Below are 18,465 nucleotides of genomic sequence, written 5' to 3'. Positions count from 1 at the left end.
GAGTGCCTCCCTCAGACATCCTGTTCTGCATCACCCCTTGGGAGGAGTCATGTTTACAGATGGTGGGTGTCACCCATGCCAAGTACTTCGAAGGGTTAATGCTCACTGGTTTGCCTGTTTCCCAGGACACTTCCCGATGCTCCTCTGGAGGGTGAGGCCAACAAGCTAGTGGAGAAGTCATCTTTCCCAGGTGCTGCTGGGCGCGCCCGGAGCTGCTCAGTGCATCCTAGGATCCCTCTTCCTCAGCTTTGGTTTGATGGCCTCATCTCTTCCCCTGCAACCTCAAAATGTAAATAAACCCTTGCTCAGAGACTTCGGCAGAAAATTCCTCTGACCCGCACTTGGACACAGCTCATCCGGGTTTGGGAGGTGTCAACTGTGTAAGGAAGACTCTGATCCGTATGTGGCTCTTCGACTGTGTCCCCTCCACAGTCAGTTATTAGCACTGACTGTGCTAGGAAGTGAGTAACACACATATTCCCAGACCACATGGAGCTCAGGGGCTTGGGGAGACAGACAGGGAAGTTAGATGACTACAGTGCCTTGTGAAACGTGTTGCAGGGAGAAGTGTCATTCAGGGGATGCTAACCTGGCTTTGGGTAAGGGACAGCCTCTGAATGACAGAACATTAAAGCCATGGCCTGCAGTTTAAGTAGGAGTTGGCCAGTTCGAGGTAAGAATACCAGTAAGCAAGGACACCAGAGTAGCTCCTAGAGCTGCCTTCTCTACCTGACATCCACACTGAAGCCAGCCCCTCTGTGTTCAACCTTGCTTTACTGAAGAGGTGTCGCTGAGGGGCTGCTCTGGGGGGCTGCTCTGCTTTCCTGCCCCAACTTGTTCTGAGCTCGAGTCACCTCCATATTGGTGGTCCTGGTTCTCAGGCCTTTGGACTCAAACTGAATCACACCACTGGCTTTCCTGGTTCTCCAGCTTGCAGATGGCAGATCCTGGAACTTTTTGCCTCCATAATCACGTGAGCCAATTGCTATAATAAATATTTCTCTTTCCCTCTTTCTTCCTCTCTCTCTCCGTGTAAATATAGCTCCAATTATAAGAGCCCCAAACTGGAAAATAACCCTATGTTGCACTGGTGAGTAGAGAAACTGTGGTTCCCTCCAACCACGGAACACTATTCAGCAATGCGAAGGAACAAACTATTGATATGCAAAATAGTGTAAATGAATCTCATAAACATCGGAAAGAGGGAAGGAAGCCAGACACAGAAGAGTACATGCCACATGATTCCATTTATATGAGATTCTAGAACAGGCAAAACTTATCTATAGACAGAGGACAACAGACCAGTGGTTGTCTGGGGTTGGGAGTGGGGAAGTTTGGTTGCAAGGGCACAGGGCTCTTTCTGCAGGTGAGGGAATGTGTCTGCATTACAGTGATGCTTGTGCAGGTATATACACTTATCAAAATTCATCTTACTGGCCACTTAAAATAAGTGCATTTTATTGTGTGTAAATTATACCTTAATGAAGTTGATTTGAAAATCCAAAGTAGTAATAATAAGTAATAATCTCATAGCTGGGCAGGTGAGGTGACTCACTCCTGTAATTCCAATGATTTGAGAAGCTGAGGCAGGAGGATCACTTAAGCTCAGGAGTTCTTTTTTATTTTTATTTTTTGAGACAGAGTTTTACTCATGTTGCCCAGGCTGGGGTGCAATGGCACTATCTCCGCTCACTGCAACCTCCACCTTCTGAGTTCAAGCCTCCCGAGTAGCTGGAACTACAGGTACTCACCACCATGCCTAACTAATTTTTGTATTTTTAGTAGTGATGGAGTTTCACCATGTTGGCCAGGCTGGTCTTGAACTCCTGAGCTCAAGTGATCCGCCCGCCTCGGCCTCCCAAAGTGCTGGGATTACAGGCAAGAGTCACTGTGCCCGGCCAAGACCTGGAGTTTGAGATCAGCCTGGGAAACAAAGTGAGACCCCCTCTCTACAGAAAAACTAAAAATTTTAGCTGGGCCTGGTGCTGTGTGCCTGTAGTTCCAGCTACTCAGGAGGCTGAGGTGGGAGGATTCCTTGAGCCCAGGATATAAGGCTGTAGTGAGGCATGATCAGGCCACTGCCCTCTAGCGTGAGTGACAGAGTGAGACCCTGTCTCTAAATAATACTCATAAGAACAACAAGAGCCCTCTAAATGCACTGATATCTAAGATGTATTAAGTGACCAAAAAAAAAAAAAAAATCAATGTGCAGAAAAATGTTAATAAGAGAAAAAATATGTCTGTATTGTCTTTAGTATACATAAAAATAATCTAAAAGCCTATGAAAGAAACTAATCATATTGGTTTCCTGCTGGGGAGGAGGGCTGAGAACACGAAGACTTTCCCTATGCTTTCTGTATCTTTTGATTTTGAGACATATGAACGTAGGTTTCTCTCACTGCTCGAACTAATCAAATCACTACATTCCAAATTCTCAAAAACAAATAGATTTACTTAAAAGTAGGCCGCATGCCGTGTCTCATGCCTGTAATCCCAGCACTTTGGGAAGCCAAAGCAGGCAGATCACCTGAGATCAGGAGTTTGAGACCAGCTTGACCAATGTGGAGAAACCCCGTCTCTACTAAAAATACAAAATTAGCGGGGCGTGGTGGCACATGCCTGTAATCCCAGCTACTTGGGAGGCTGAGGCAGAAGAGCCACTTGAACCCGGGAGGTGGAGGTTGCAGTGAGCTGAGATTGTGCCATTGCACTCCAGCCTGGGTAACAAGAGAGAAACTGTCACAGAAAAAAAAAAAAAAATTGCTTAAAAGTTAACATCTTGGGCGGGCGCAGTGGCTCATGCCTGTAATCCCAGCACTTTGGGAGGCCAGGGCAGGCGGACCACAAGGTCAGGAGATCAAGACCATCCTGGCTAACAGGGTGAATCCCCGTCTCTACTAAAAATACAAAAAAATTAGCTGGGGGTGGTGGTGGCGGGCATCTGTAGTCCCAGCTACTGGGGAGGCTGAGACAGGAGAATGGTGTGAATACGGGAGGTGGAGCTTTCTGTGAGCAGGAGAATCGCTTGGACCAGGGAGTCAGAGATTGCAGTGAGCCGAGATTGGGCCACTGCACTCCAGCCTGGCGGCAGAGGGAGACTCTGTCTCAAAAAAAAAAAAAAAAAAAAAAAAATTAACATTTCATCCAAATTTATGCCTAGTAGGAAAACAAAACTTTAAAACATGAAACAGGTGTTACTGAGGCCAAAAGGGTCTCCAAGGTCTGGGAGTCTGTAGCTTTATACAATTCTGCCATCTGGCCACCGCCAGGGACAAAGGGTTGTCTCTGTCCACTGCACCGCCTTTGCCCAGCAATGAAGCCCCCCAAGATCTCTGTCTCTACTGGCTCCCTCCTCCCCGGGGTCAGCGACTGGTGGCCACTGTGGTTCGGAGACAGCAACACTGACAACCGCAGCCAGTGGCCTGGACCTTGGTATCCCTAGGGGCACCCAGCGCAGGTGGATGACCCGACTCAACCTCCACCAGATTCTCCTCGGGGCAGGACAGGTAGCGAGGAGGGGACCGAGACTGGCCCCAGGAGACCACGGAAGATCGCGCTTCTAGGGCCGACTTCAGCAGCGACAGGCGGCCTTTGCCCATGGCCCCACCCTACCACGCCGTGGTCCTCAAAGAACCTTCCCGGCGGTTCTCTACTCCTCTCAGGAGTAGAGGCCCTTTGAGACCGACGGGGAGGGACGGCTCAGGCCGGTCATCCGAGGCCGGCCGGATTCCCTTCTCCGCCCAGCTCCACCCCTCGAGGGGCGGCGGTCCCGGAGTGGCGTCCTGGCTCCCCGGCTCCCCCAGGGCGCACGCCGTCGGGGCCCCAGGCCAGGCTCCGAGCGGGGTTGGCGGGGAGGGGAGGCGGGAGCGAGGGCGGGCGGTAGCGGGTGGGGGCGGGAAGGTCCGAAGGCGGCGGCCTGGGGCTGCATGGGACGTGGGTCGGCCGTGATCCAGCCCGGGCGGAGCCGGAGCTGCGAGCCACAGCCTAGAGGCCGAGGAGCTCACAGCTATGGGCTGGAGACCCGGGAGAGCTCGGGGGTCCCCGTTCCTGCTGCTGCTACTGCTCCTGCTGCTCTGGCCAGTGCCTGGCGCCGGGGTGCTTCCAGGTGAGGAGCCGGGCGGGGTGCGCCCTGAGGGGCAGGCGAGGCGAGGTGGTGGTGGTGGAGGGGATGGGTTCTGCTCAGAGCCCGGGTGAGCGCGCGGAGGGTCTCTCAGCCCCGGGACCACACGGCCAGTAGGTCAGGGCGTGGGGACGGTTTGGGGGCGTCTCCGTGGGACCTGCCCAGGGACGCACAAGTGTACTTGGGCTGGCCTGGGCCAGGACTTGCCCACACTGCCCGGCTGCCACTCTGCTGGCAAAGCGGAGGGCATGGCCCCCTCCCCCTCGGGGGCAGCCCAGCCCCCAGCCCATAGCTCCCTCTGCCTGGATTCTCGCTCTCACAACCTCCCAACCCCCATCCGCCGGCCACCGTGTGACCAGCTCCTGCACCTCCACCCTTTAGGATTTAGCGGGGCTCCATCCTCCAGGAAGCCCCTATGCCCAAGAGTCCCCCAGAGTCCCTACTTTGCTCTCAGGGTGCGGAACCAGCTGTGGCCTCCGCCCTGCTCACCCCTCATCCCTCCTCCCAGGGCGGCAGGGCAGTGTGTATGTTGTTTATATTGTTGCCTTGTTTGGTGAGATAGAGAAGGGCCTTTCCAGACAGAAGGTGCCTGTTTAGTTGTGCTCTGGGAAGACGGCAGCACTGTCTCCTGGGGGTACTCCCTCCAAACAAAGATGTTAAGATGGGACTGGTAACAACCTCTGCAAGCAGGTGGGAGGATTAGCCAGTCCTGCACAGCAAGTGCCTGGCCGAGGAAAGGGGGGCAACCAGGGAGGAGGCATGCAGGGCTGGGCTGGGCTGTGCAGCCTGGGCCATGGCTCCCACAGCACTGTGTGGGGACCAAACAGGTACAGGGGTCTGCTCTGTTCTGGCCCCAGGGGAGGGTTCTAGGTGGTCCACTGCTCCCTCCCCTCTGAGCCCTATCCTGGGGCCAGGGGAAGTGACAGGACCCCTGGGAGAGGGGGGCTCTATGTGCCCAATACCAACCTGGCTCCCTCGGGGTCCACTCCCATCCACCCAGTCACTGGAGCTCCAGCTCTGCCCCTCTCTCCCTCATTGGGGTCAGGGTGCCCGTGGCCAGCATGTGCGTGCAAGGCCATGTGGAGAGCACCCATACCCACACTGCACCCACACACCGTGCCTGAGCCCACCCTACCTCCTCCCCAAACCCTTAGAGGCCTAGGAGCAGCAAAGCTTGGTTCTCTACTCTCAGTTAAGTGCTCTCTGGGCTGAGAGACCTCCTTTCCTTCCCCTCCCCCAGATCCACTCAGAGCCCTCCCTGCCCTGGCCCCTCTAGCCTCCTTTCCAAGGTGGCAGACTCCTCTTGGTCCCCATTTGCCTGATGGCAACTCACTCATCCAATCAAGGAGGGCTTCTTGGAGGAAGGGTCTTTGATGCTTGGAGTCCGGGAGAGAAGGTGGAGGAGAAAAAAGAAGTTAGGGTGGCCTACCAGGAGCTGAGTCACTTCCACAGGCAGCCATCAGCCCAGCAGGACTGAGGCCAGGGCTGCGTGGGGGCGGGGGTTGTCCGTTCTGGGAGCTGGGACTGGGTACCTGGAGAAGGAGGGCTGCTGCAGGCTCTGCGTGCCTGGGGCCTGTCTCCTGCAGGGTGGGCCTGTGGGAGTGGTTGGGGCTGGTGGGGGGCTGGGAGCATTCCAGGGGAGCATTCCAGGCGCCCTCTGAGTAATGTTTGGATCTGGGATTCCTCCTAGAGCCCCGTTAGGCACATCCTGCCAGGGAGAACCAAGGCCCAGTCCGGAAGCCTCCCCTCACCTTGAAGAGATGAGGAGGGGCCTTCTGGGCCAGGGTACAAAATCCCTGCCTGAGGATGGAGTCCCCGAGGGAGCTCCGGGCAAGGTGGGCCTCGTAAGCCCACATCTGGCTGTTGTTTTTCTCAGATGATGGGGCTGCACAGGCGTCCTCTCTTCATAGATCTCTCACCCTGAAAGCATCTGCTGCCCATCTAAAAATACCCGAGGCTGCCTCCCTCTTCCCTTCCCCTTTGCACTGGTGGCCTTGGCCTCTTCCTTGTGATCACCGACCCCAAGCCTGCCCCTCTACCAAAGGTCAGGGGACTCCCGCGTCCCCAGCTGAGCTGTCCTTTCCCAGCCTTCTTTTCCTCCTGCTTGGTAGCTCCTCAGATCCAGGGATGCCCATGGGTGTCCCTCCTTCTCTAGGCTGAGCCCACGCATGTTGAAGATGGAGTCTGCCCCGAAAGGCCTCCAGTGCCTCCCTGGGGATGTCCTCTAACCCCCTCCCTCTGCTTTGTCCCGTGCCCCTGTGTTCCTCAGGTCACCCTCACCCTGTGCTCTGTCTTCTCTCCAGGACATATCCCTGGGCAGCCAGTCACCCCCTACTGGGTCCTGGATGGACGACCCTGGCGCGCCGTCAGCCTGGAGGAGCGGGTCAGTGCCATGTCACCTCGTCCTCCACAGGGGCCCTGAAACTCCCATCCCTTTTGTCTCCCCCACGTTACAGCTTCCAGTTTTGCTGGGGTCCCCAGAACCACCAAGTCACTGCTCCTGTAGGCCCCTCCCTGCTGAGTGGGCAGAAGAGGGCACTGGGGATTGGACATCTAGGTCTCGTGAGTCCGTACACGTGGAAGTCATTTCAGCTTTCTCCGCCCCACCTCCCCCTTTCCCTCCCTCCCTGGATGATCTGGGTCACCCCCACCCCCACCAGGCAGAAATGGGTCCAGGGTTTGTGGGGCCTGAAGCTTTTCAGGAGCCTGAAAAACAAAAAAAAGCACTAAAAAGAAAACCTTTTGCAAAGTTGACCAGAACATGTGACCCTGTGGACACATTGCTGTCCCTCTCAGGGCCCCACCACTGAGGGCCTGAACCTTCAGCCTCACTGGCTCCTGTGGAATCCATTTCTGGTGGGGTGGGGGCAGTGGTCACTCTCCTGGTGCCCCCCCCAGATGTGAGACCACCCCATGTGCTTCTGCAGGATGCTATGCCCCAGCCTCCTCCCAATCCCGCCCTTCACAAGCTTCCAGAATAACCATGCCCCATCTGTTTGTGCCGTAATATCTGTGCTACAAACTAAGAGGCCAGTACCCTTGATATGCCCATTTTACAGATGGGCAAAGGGAATCCCAGAGAGGTTGGGGAAATTGTCCATGGTCACACAGCTCTTTAGGCTGGGAGCCTGAGACCCACTAAGGTCTGAACGATTTTAAACCATTGGCTACACCCCTGCCCCCGCTAGGCCCCCCCTAGAGAGCCCTCTTTGTTTGGAATTTTCAGCCCTACTGTCCAAACCCAGCAAGAGGGAAGGCAGGGGAGCATTACCATGAAGGCTGGGAGGCCCCCAGAGACCCAGCAGCTCCCAACCCAGGGCCCTCACTGGGATCCCCTAGGTCCATAAGGCCCCCATTGCACTGGTCAAGCACAGCACTGGCCTGAGCTTTGAGATTGCCCTCCCCATCCCCGGGAGGGGAAGGCTGGGCACACGCTGGGGTCACTCTGCCTCTGGGCCTCCCTGTCTGTCTGGCCTGGGCTGTGACCAAGAGGGGAGCTCCAAAGGGGCCCTGCTCCCCATAACTGTGGGCCCTTGCCCCCAGGAAGCCTGCCAAGATGGTACAGAAGACAGAGTAGAGGTTGGGTATCCCCTCCAATAGGCGGGAAACACTCACATTTCAAGAAGGGGGGTATATATTGAGGGGCAGGGTACCAGGAGGGCAAGAGTAAAGACAGCAGGGGCTGCAGAGGAACGGGGACTTCGAGTATGGCCTTCCATCTGGGCCACCGCCTTTCTCCCAATGCAAACCTTTCCCCAATAAAGCAAGTGACATTCCAGTCACATGAGCTCATGCCGGAGGCCTTGTGGGGCCTGTGGCCAGGGAGGCAAGGGCCATCTGCTCCCCACTTGCAAAGGAAGAACTCCCTCCAAAGACTCTGAGACCCTTGGACAGGGCCCCAGCCCAGTGCATTTTTGGAGAAAAGGAGTCGGGGGTTAAACATTCCGAAGGCACAGCAGCCTCCCAGGAAGCTCCTGGGCCGGCTCCAACTCTGGGCCCCCAGCCAGGCTGAGTGGACAAGGGGGAAGTGGGGTGTTCCCACAGGGTGGGAGATGCCAAGAGGGTGGGGGAAGGAGAGAGGGCTGGCTGGCCAAGCCAGCCTCTTGACACCTAGCTGAGAGCCAGTGTGCTCTCTTGGCTGGAATGGCGTCCATGTTTACTTCTTGGGTCCAGTGAAGCAGGTGTCGGAGCAGGAGGGACAGAGACTGCTGGAGGCCCAGGAAAACTTTGGAAGAGGGAGCAGTTTGCCAAAATTGGAAGTGGAGGAGTAAAGTTTGAATTCTATAGGGAATGAGCAGCAGCTCATTTGGAAACAAGCCTCCGGTAGCAGAGGCTGTGAGGAGGCCCTGGCCATGGCTACCCGGTGCCCCCACAATGTCCTCAGCACCCCTCTGTCTTCCCCTGCTTTTGATACCCCTTCTGGGCATGAAAGAAGAGGGCGGGCCAGGCGAGGGGCACTTTTCTGGGACCTCTGGTCTCTAGGGAGGATGTCAGCATGCCTGGCAGGAGGCGCCAATGCCCTTCCAAGTGGCTGTTGTCAGGACAGCAAACATTCTGAGCTTGGGAACATCTTTGTATGTTCTCACCTCCTCCACACCCTCCATAGTATGTGGGGGGGCCTGCTGACCCCCCAGCCCACGTTCTCCTCAAGAACTTCCTCCCCAGCCAGCTGCACAGGCCACCTGCTCTCTGATAGGCAGGAGGCCTGGAGGCCACTGTCTCAGCCCCACACTCTTTCTTGCCCAGGTCTTGAAGCCAGACATGGGGCTGGTGGCCCTGGAGGCTGAAGGCCAGGAGCTCCTGCTTGAGCTGGAGAAGAACCAGTGAGTGCCAGGCTGGGGTAGGGCTGGGAGGAGGGGGTCAGTGTTGTGGGGCAGGGACTGACACGGATCTGTGCGGGTGGCTGGATGGGCAGAGGACCCCAGAGAGGGTGCAGATGACAGGGAGAGTCACGCAGGCCTGTGGCTGGCCCCCTGGAAGCTGAAGAGGACTGCTGAGGCTGTCAGCCCGGCTGTGGGGCACATCCATCCTCCCAACCCCAGGAGCGGCTTGTCAGCTCCTTGTTGGAGATGAGTGAGCACCATCTAGTGGACAGGTGCAAGATATGCTGAGTCTAAAGAAATCCTAGAGGGATCCCAAACATGAGCCGGCACTCCAGGCTAAGTGAAGGGCAGGGACAAAGATGCGGTGGCTTTGGGAGGCCAAGGCGGGCGGCTCACCTGAGATCAGGAGTTTGAGACCAGCCTGGCCAAAATGGTGAAACCCCGTCTCTACTAAAAATACAAAAAATTAACTGGGCGTGGTGGCAGCACCTGTAATCCCAGCTACTTAGGGGACTGAGACAGGAGAATTGCTTGAACCCAGGAGGCAGAGGTTGTGGTGAGCCAAGATCACACCACTGCACACTGGCTTAGGCAGAGTGAGCCTCTGTCTCAAAAAAAGAAAAAAAAGAAAAGAAAAGAAAAGAAAAAAGAAGAAGATGCAGTGGCTACACTTGGGGGCAGCAGTTTGTCTGACCTGCCTGGAAGATCTGTATCTACAGGGACGGGAGCAGGGGGAATGAATCTGGGGAGTCCCAGGAGGGCCAGATCACAGAAAAGGCCATTTTAGTGCTCAGTGTCCTGGACCATCCAGAGCCAAAGATTTTGAGCTGGGGAAGGGACAGGCAGACCTGTACTCAGGAAGGTGCCTTGGGCTGGGTGGGGTGGGTGTCCCAGTCGGAACACAGGCTCTTAAAACCACCCAGACTATATTATCAATATATATTACCTACTGAGTGCTTGTTTGACTGCAGGCACTGTTCTGAGCACTTGACATGTACTTTATTCTCCCTCGTGGAGTTGGATGAACTGGGAACAAACTCTAGTTCCACTATGCCCAACCATATTTTCCCTGGGGCCAACGTCCCTACCATTTCAATGGAGTGGTCACATCACCTACCTCCTAGGGTGGCGGGTGTGTGTGGAGCGAGGGTGGGGGGCAGAGCTCGGGCAGGTAGTGGAATGCCTGGGAGGTGGGAAGCAGCCATCATTAGGGGGTGGTCTGGAGGTAATGAGGCCAAGGTGAGGTTGGGGTAAAGGATTTTCTTTAAAGAAGAGATATTGACTTATGATTGATCCATTCACGTGGGAAAGATCCTGTTGAGATGGAGCCTGAAAATGAAATCATTACCAGAGTGGGGTGTGGAGAAAGTGGGGTGTGGAGAAAGCGGGGAGGGCGGAAGCAGCGTGGGCAGGTGGGGGTTCTGTTTTCTCTAGAGGCAGTGGGTGAGCTTCAGTCACTGAAGGACAGATGGGAGGTATGTGGGGTCTGGAAGTCTGAGGAAAATATTTCAAGGATCTAGGGTAGGTGGGGGCAAGAGGGTTGACCAGATGCCCAAAAAAGGAGGGCAGCAGGCAGGGGAACCTGGGGAGGTTGCTGCATTTCCCTAACTCCAAGTCCCATTCCTCGGCAGTGTCTCCTGACTCCTCCCCTCTTGACCTGTGGGTCCTGCTGCCTGCTGCAGGTCCCCTGGGAACCACAAACTCTTCCTCTATTCCCATTCCTCCTCCCTGGCATCCTCCCTGGCACTTCCCATACTCACACCTCCCACAACAAAACCATCACCAAGGCTCCTTTCTCTAGCCCCAAGAGTTTCTGATCTTAACAAGTCACCATTGCTCCTGTCCCTTCCCTAAGACACACTGAGTGCCTCACTCATAAAGCTGCTCCATTAGCATTTAGGAAGGAAGGCTGGGAGACATCCTGGAGGCAGCAGGAAGAAGCCAAATTCAATGCTCCCTGTAACACCCCCTCTCAGCAGGCTGCTGGCCCCAGGATACACAGAAACCCACTACGCCCCAGATGGGCGGCCAGTGGTGCTGGCCCCCAACCACAAGGTGAGATGTTTCCATGGGCTCTGGGATGCACCCCCAGAGGTACCCCCCACCATTCCTACCCCTCCTCCTCCTTGCATTCTTAAGGGGAGGTTGGAGCCAGCCCCTGCCACACCCTCCCTCTTGCCCCTCTTGCTCCAGCCCTGGCTGAGATGTGGGGCTGGCCCCTTCCTCCCTAGGATCATTGCCTCTACCAAGGGCGAGTAAGGGGCTTCCCCAACTCCTGGGTAGTCCTCTGCACCTGCTCTGGGATGAGGTGAGCTCTGGGAGAGGAGGCTGGGCCTGGGATGGGGAAAGAGCTCCCTCACACCCACTCCTACCCCTCTGCACCCTAGTGGCCTGATCACCCTCAGCAGCAATGCCAGCTATTATCTGCGTCCCTGGCCGCCCCGGGGCTCCAAGGACTTCTCAACCCACAAGATCTTCCGGATGGAGCAGCTGTTCACCTGGAAAGGAGCCTGTGGCCACAGAGATCCTGGGGACAAAGCGGGCATGGCCAGCCTTCCTGGGGCTCCCCAGAGCAGGGTCAGGGGCATCCAGGGGATGGGAGTGGGAATGCTGTATCTATAGCTCTCCAAATCAGAAGAGACAGGAATTCACAGGCCTTAAGTCCCAGTATTTTTACTGGAGTCTGAAGAAACAAGTTCCAGCAAACATGTTAAATTTCTTTCTGGGAGCTGGGGTTGGTGGTCAGGATTCAAGCCCAGCAGCTTCCACTCAGGGACCCCATTTGCCCCTCCGCAGGACAGGCGAGAAGCGCACAGGACCCGGAGGTACCTGGAACTGTACATTGTGGCAGACCACACCCTGGTGAGGAGAGACCCCAGGGGTTGGCGGGGTCTGGGATGGGGCCAGCTCAGCACCTCAAGCCACCAGGATTTCTGCCTTCCCAGTTCTTGACCCAGCAGCGAAACTTGAACCACACCAAACAGCGTCTCCTGGAAGTCGCCAACTACGTGGACCAGGTTGGGGGCGCGGGGAGAGTGGTGATGCGGGTGGCGGCGGCAGGACAGGCAGGTGCTAGTGGGGTGCGGGGAAGAGGAAGGGCGCCCCCATGAAGGAGCAGCGGCGCGGTGGGGCGCCCTGTCCTGGCTTCAGCCCCGCTTCGCCCTCAGCTTCTCAGGACTCTGGACATTCAGGTGGTGCTGACCGGTCTGGAAGTGTGGACCGAGCGGGACCGCAGCTGCGTCACGCAGGACGCCAACGCCACGCTCTGGGCCTTCCTGCAGTGGCGCCGGAGGCTGTGGGCGCAGCGGCCCCACGACTCCGCGCAGTTGCTCACGTGGGTGCCTCTGACCCGGACGCGGGTCCTGGGCGGGGCGGCCTCACCTCCCGGCCCCGCCCGGTCACTCCGCGCTCCGCCCCCAGGGGCCGCGCCTTCCAGGGCGCCACAGTGGGCCTGGCGCCCGTCGAGGGCATGTGCCGCGCCGAGAGCTCGGGAGGCGTGAGCACGGTGAGCCCCGCGGGCGGGGGCGAGGGGAGACACGGTAGGCTCTACGGCCGCAGTGACCGCCCTCCCACGGTCCCCCAGGACCATTCGGAGCTCCCCATTGGCGCCGCAGCCACCATGGCCCATGAGATTGGCCACAGCCTCGGCCTCAGCCACGACCCCGACGGCTGCTGCGTGGAGGCTGCGGCCGAGTCCGGAGGCTGCGTCATGGCTGCGGCCACCGGGTACGCGCGTGGGGGGTCGGGGCTGCGGCGGGGCGGCTAGTCCTGGGGACTTCCTCCGCTGCGTTTCTTTGGTCGTCCCTCAGTTTCCTCTTCTGTAGAATGGGGGTAATGATCATAGTGTCCGCTTCAGGGTGGTTTATGAGGCTTAAAGGGAAGAAGCTCAGGCAAAGTGGATTCTCAACGGTATGAAGATAATTTTCCGAGTAACCTGGCGAGGTTACTCCTACACCAGGAGGCGCACCGCCGGGTCGCGATTCCACCTTGGGTCCCTGGCTGCCCACTCTTGGGGCCACACCGTCCTCCGTCCCGCTCGCTGTGTGACTTTGCGCGGGTCACTTCCCCTCTCTGGGCTCTGCCTCTAGAGGATTCGAGCCTCCCATCACTCAGGCGTGTCTGCGCATCTGGTGGCTGTAGCCAAGCCCAGGGATGGGGATCGGAGAAGCGCGGGGGTTGGAGGACTGTCTTTCCACTTTCAATGCCCTCCCCGTGCCAGTAGGCACCCGTTCCCGCGCGTGTTCAGCGCCTGCAGCCGCCGCCAGCTGCGTGCCTTCTTCCGCAAGGGGGGCGGCGCGTGCCTCTCCAATGCCCCGGACTCCGGACTCCCCGTGCTGCCGGCGCGCTGCGGGAACGGCTTTGTGGAGGCGGGCGAGGAGTGTGACTGCAGCTCTGGCCAGGTTAAGTCGGCTCGCCCGACCCCCACTCGCCCTCTCGGCCCAGGTCTGGGGCGCTGCGCCCTCACCTGGTCCCTTCTTGCCTTTCTGGTCCCAGGAGTGCCGCGACCTCTGCTGCTTTGCTCACAACTGCTCGCTGCGCCCGGGGGCCCAGTGCGCCCACGGGGACTGCTGCGCGCACTGCCTGGTGAGGGCATGGAAGGGTCAGGGTGAGGGTTTCGGGCCGCTTGGGAGCCGGTTTGTTGGCCTTAGTTAATTGGTGCCCTCAGGTTCCCCCGTTGGGTGCTGGTGCTGGCGTGGGTCGGCCTGGCTCCCCCAGCTCCGAGCCACGCTCTCGACGTGGACTTCTCACTGCCCACGGCCTCTCTCTGCCCTCCCCACTACCCTTCACCTGCGTAGCTGAAGCCGGCTGGAGCGCTGTGCCGCCAGGCCATGGGCGACTGTGACCTCCCTGAGTTCTGCACGGGCATCTCCTCCCACTGTCCCCCAGACGTTTACCTACTGGACGGCTCACCCTGTGCCAGGGGCAGTGGCTACTGCTGGGATGGCGCATGTCCCACGCTGGAGCAGCAGTGCCAGCAGCTCTGGGGGCCTGGTGAGAGGACAGGAGCACCCTTGCACCCTGTTCCCCATCCTCTGGTGGGGCCAGTTTTCTACTGTGGGGAAGATGGGCAGGGGAAACTGAGGCCCGCTGAGCGCGGCCCCTCTCCGAGCTGCCCCCAGCCTGGCCCATTCTTCCTCAGGCTCCCATCCAGCCCCCGAGGCCTGTTTCCAGGTGGTGAACTCTGCGGGAGATGCCCACGGGAACTGCGGCCAGGACAGCAAGGGCCACTTCCTGCCCTGTGCAGGGAGGTAGGGAGTGGAGCTGAGTGGAGGGAGCAGAAGCTATGGAGTGGGTTTGGGGAAGGGGGGTACTGCAGCTGTCGACTCCCCTCTGCTTCCTCCCCAGGGATGTCCTGTGTGGGAAGCTACAGTGCCAGGGCGGAAAGCCCAGCCTGCTCACACCGCACATGGTGCCAGTGGACTCCACTGTTCACCTAGATGGCCATGAAGTGACCTGTCGGGGAGTGTTGGCACTCCCTGGTGCCCAGCTGGACCTGCTTGGCCTGGGCATGGTAGAACCAGGCACCCAGTGTGGACCTAGAATGGTGAGCTCTGCCCACCCGACCCTTCCTTGCCACTTGAATTGTGCAGGCCAGTGTCCCGCTCACTGCCTGGTGCACCGCCCGTAGGTGTGCCAGAGTAGGCGCTGCGAGAACACCGCCTTCCAGGAGCTGCATCGCTGCCTGACTGCCTGCCACAGCCATGGGGTGAGAGCCCGAGGAGTCGGGGTGACCTTGGGGTTCTAATCCCACGTGACCCTCCTTCCCTTCTCTTCTCTGCAGGTTTGCAATAGCAACCATAACTGCCACTGTGCTCCAGGCTGGGCTCCACCCTTCTGTGACAACCCAGGCTTTGGTGGCAGCACGGACAGTGGCCCTGTGCAGCCTGAAAGTACACCAGTGGGGGGCATGTGGGCAGGAGCTGGGGTGGTGCACCTGCTCAGGACTCAGTCCCCCTTCCCCCCATCCCCGCAGACCGTGACACCTTCCTGCTGGCCATGCTCCTCAGCGTCCTGCTGCCTCTGCTCCCAGGGGCTGGCCTGGCCTGGTGTTGCTACCGACTCCCAGGAGCCCATCTGCAGCGATGCAGCTGGGGCTGCAGGAGGGACCCTGCGTGCAGTGGGTAGGCTCCAAGTGCCTGCTTCCTGAGCCTACTCCTGCAGTTCACCTCCTCAAAGCTCTGCTGGGGCTGCAGGAGTTGGAGCAGGCCCTCAGCCTTGCCCCCAGGTGCAGAGAGCAGCCCCAGAGGCTGTGGAAAGAAGTAGCTTTGAACAGGAGGTTCCAGTGGCCTCCCAGTCAAGCAAGGGGGTGGATCCCTGCCCCACCACCAGCACCGCAAGGCATGGCCTTCTACCTCCCAGTACAGCTACTCTTGTTCACGCTCCTGCTTTTCCCACCAGCTGAATGCCTCACCCTCGACTTCGCCCTGTTTTCCCTGGCTCAGATTGCAGTCCCTGTACCATGCTGCCCCTGGAGGCCTGTCTAGCCTCTGTCTCACGAGTTTTCAGCCCTTTGCCACTTCCTCTGCCTAAATCGCCTCTGTCACTCCCTTGAAGTTCCCAAATGCTGGGCCCAGCACATCTTTTCACTCCATACCACTGGTCAGCTGCGGCACTGGCTGCCCCTGTGCCAGGGCCCTGCCCTAAAACAGTTCTCTGGGACCTGGAACCTGGGTGGTGGTGGAGAGGGGAGTCACATAATACTAAGCATGGCTGTCCTAGGACTCACCCTGCACCAGGGCCCTAGGCAGGGCAGGCACTCTGTGGCCATGTCTGACATAGCCTGATCTTTGGAGTGCTCCAGGCAAACCAAGGGAGATGGCAGGATTTGGGCCAGAGATGGGGGCAGAGGGCATAACAGGGGCAGGGCACCACCTGGGCCCCAGGTAGCAGCTAAGAGGACCCTGACACAGTGAGTCGTGATTGAGGGTCTGTGGGCAGAGGAGCAAGGTGGCCAGAGCCTGGTGTGTCAGCATGGAGGGGGTGCTGCAGAGGGCGGCGGCTGCTTCTCATCCCCAGGCAGAGAGTGTTTTGAAGGAACATCACAGGAAATGACAAGGCCCTGGGAGATGGGATGGGGACAGGCAAAGATGGCTTGGAATCATCAAGGGCAGCAGGGTACCCAGGGGCAAGGAGAGCAGACATAGCTGCCGAAGGGGCGGACGTCCAGGGTTCTTTGGAAGCTGAACGATGCCAACATCCAGAGAGTGCCAGGCTGCTGGGTGGTGCCAGAGCCTGGAGGAAATGTTAGGACTAGAGAGAGGAGGTGCCAGCCGAGGGCATGAGGCTCAAGTGGAGCCTGGATCCCAAGGCTTCCCTGAAGAGGGAGCAGGAAGGGAGCTGAGCGGGTGATTTGGAGCAGACAGGTGCCCCCAAGAAACTCAGTAAGCGCAGAACTGGACACCATGCTGTGGGGAGGCAATAACCCACTCAGGGTCACTGTGCCAACCTCCTGGACTCTTATCACATTGCTCAGGCCCAAGGATGGCCCACACAGGGACCACCCCCTGGGCGGCGTTCACCCCATGGAGTTGGGACCCACAGCCACTGGACAGCCCTGGGCCCTGGGTGAGTGAGGCACCAGGGGGAGGAGGAGAGGGAAGGGAGGGGCTCATGCCTCCTGCCTCCTTCCAGGTGGGCAGCACCCAGTCACCTTGAGTCCACTGTGGCCCCCCCAGCCCCAGGGTCTCCTGCTGACCATATTCACAGCATTCACCCTCCACCATTGCTCCCAGGCCCCGAGAACTCTCATGAGCCCAGCAGCCACCCTGAGAAGCCTGTGGCCCGCAGTCCCGCCTGACCCCCAAGGTAGGCAGGGACCCGGATTCAAAGCCTCCCCCTCTCATCACCCACCCTCCCACCTCTCCCACCCCTCAGCTCGCTGCTCCCTAATCAGGTTTCTGGGCTCAGGTTAATATGGAAATGAGTTTATGACCTCTTGGAGAAGCTGTTATCATGGAGACCAGGATGGTGGAAGCCCCTGAGCTGGGGAGGGAGAAGCTGTGGCTTTTCCTGGATCATTGGTCCTCACTGAGTGAGGATGGGCTCCCTGTCACACAGCTTGCAGCCTGGGGCTCCGGTCCTTAGGGGACAACATATTCTCCTTGTTCTCAGCAGATCAAGTCCAGATGCCAAGATCCTGCCTCTGGTGAGAGGTAGCTCCTGAAATGAACAGATTTAAAGACAGGTGGCCACTGACAGCCACTCCAGGAACTTGAACTCCAGGGGCAGAGCTAGTGAATCACTGGACCTCCAGCACCTTCAGGCAGCTGGGAAGTTTCTTCCCCGAGTGGAGCTTCAACCCACCCACTCCAGGAACCCAGAGCCACATTAGAAGCTCCTGAGGGCAAGGGGACACTGCTGGGCACACTCTCCAGCTCAATAATCCATCAGTCCCAGAAGCAAAGGTCACACAGCCCCTGACCTCCCTCACCAGTGGAGGCTGGGTAGTGCTGGCCACCTGAAAAGGGCTCTGTCCTGGGAGCCTGGTGCGTCTCCTACATGCAATTTCCACAGACCCAGCTCTGTGGAGGGCATGACTGCTGGCCAGAAGCTAGAGGTCCTGGGGCCCTGTCGTTTGACTGAGTTCCCACTGCCCTGGAGCCTGGCCCCTGCAAACAAGCATAATTTTGGAGAACCTTCCTTCCCGTTTCTTCCCACCTTGTCTTGTCCCCTAGGTGGTTCCTCAGCCTCCACCCACAATCCCAGTGCCGCACCTGAAGTTCTGGAGCTCAGAGTCTGACAGCCTCTCCCCCATTCTGTGTATGGGAGAGGACAGAGGGAACCATTTAAGAAAAGATACCAAAGTAGAAGTCAGAAGAAAGACACGTTGGCTAAGTGTGGTGGCTCATGCCTATAATCCCAGAACTTTGGGAGGCCGGGGTAGGAGGATCACTAGAGACCAGGAGGTCCACACCAGCTGGGACAACATAGCAAGACTCTGTATCTACAAAAAAAATTTAACATTAACTGGGCATGGTGGTGTGTACCTGTAGGCCTCGCTGCTCAGGAGGCTGAAGCAGGAGGATCGCTTGAGCCTGAGTTCAACACTGCAGTGAGCTATGATGACACCACTGCACTCCAGCCTGGGTGACAGAGCAAGACCCTGTCTCTAAAATAAATTTTAAAAAGATATATTGCACTTGGACCTTGGTTAGTCTTTTCTATATGTAAATTCAACCCTACGGGGTGCCCTGAGGACCCCACAGGGTGGTGGTTAGCAGGGTGGTGGCTGGCAGGCCAAGCCTAGATGGCAGCCAGGGCCTCAGGCATGTGTCTGGGCACAGGACGGTGTTGCCTAGTTTGAACACCCTCTTTGTCACTCCTGCCTCCCTTGGGTGTTCACATTCTCCCATTGCTTCATGCAAGAGCTGCTGAGTGGCCTATATCAGCCAGCTTTTGCCGCATTAACAAAACCATCCCAAAACTGAGTGCGGGGAGGCAACCTCAGCTCGGGCTCCACTCCACAAGTCCAAGGGGCCAGGTGAGAGTGCTCTCTAAAGCCCCCTCCTGCCTCAGTTGTAG

At 58.1% G+C, this 18,465-nt stretch overlaps 1 protein-coding gene across 2 annotated transcripts; it reads left to right on the top strand.

Moving 5' to 3' along the window:
* Nucleotides 1–3,790: 3,790 nt before the first annotated feature.
* Nucleotides 3,791–18,077, top strand: ADAM33 (ADAM metallopeptidase domain 33). Of its 2 annotated transcripts, none has more exons than XM_025400169.1 (22): nt 3,791–4,105; nt 6,424–6,503; nt 8,867–8,943; nt 10,920–10,998; nt 11,175–11,251; nt 11,331–11,520; nt 11,740–11,805; nt 11,889–11,960; nt 12,111–12,277; nt 12,364–12,448; nt 12,527–12,669; nt 13,166–13,343; nt 13,438–13,527; nt 13,740–13,935; nt 14,084–14,192; nt 14,290–14,488; nt 14,573–14,650; nt 14,726–14,834; nt 14,918–15,065; nt 16,418–16,509; nt 16,677–16,749; nt 17,059–18,077. In XM_025400169.1, exons 1-21 carry the CDS (start codon nt 4,009–4,011, stop codon nt 16,739–16,741), a joined length of 2,397 nt encoding a protein of 798 aa, XP_025255954.1. In that variant the 5' UTR covers nt 3,791–4,008; the 3' UTR covers nt 16,742–16,749; nt 17,059–18,077. The 2 variants fall into 2 exon arrangements, with proteins under 2 accessions (XP_025255954.1, XP_025255953.1); XM_025400168.1 differs by having other exon boundaries at nt 17,056–18,077.
* The last annotated feature ends 388 nt before the right edge of the window (nt 18,078–18,465 follow it).

This window comes from Theropithecus gelada, chromosome 10 (assembly GCF_003255815.1).
Source record: "Theropithecus gelada isolate Dixy chromosome 10, Tgel_1.0, whole genome shotgun sequence".
Taxonomy (NCBI): Eukaryota; Metazoa; Chordata; class Mammalia; order Primates; family Cercopithecidae; genus Theropithecus; species Theropithecus gelada.
This window is presented reverse-complemented; position numbering and strand designations above follow the sequence as displayed.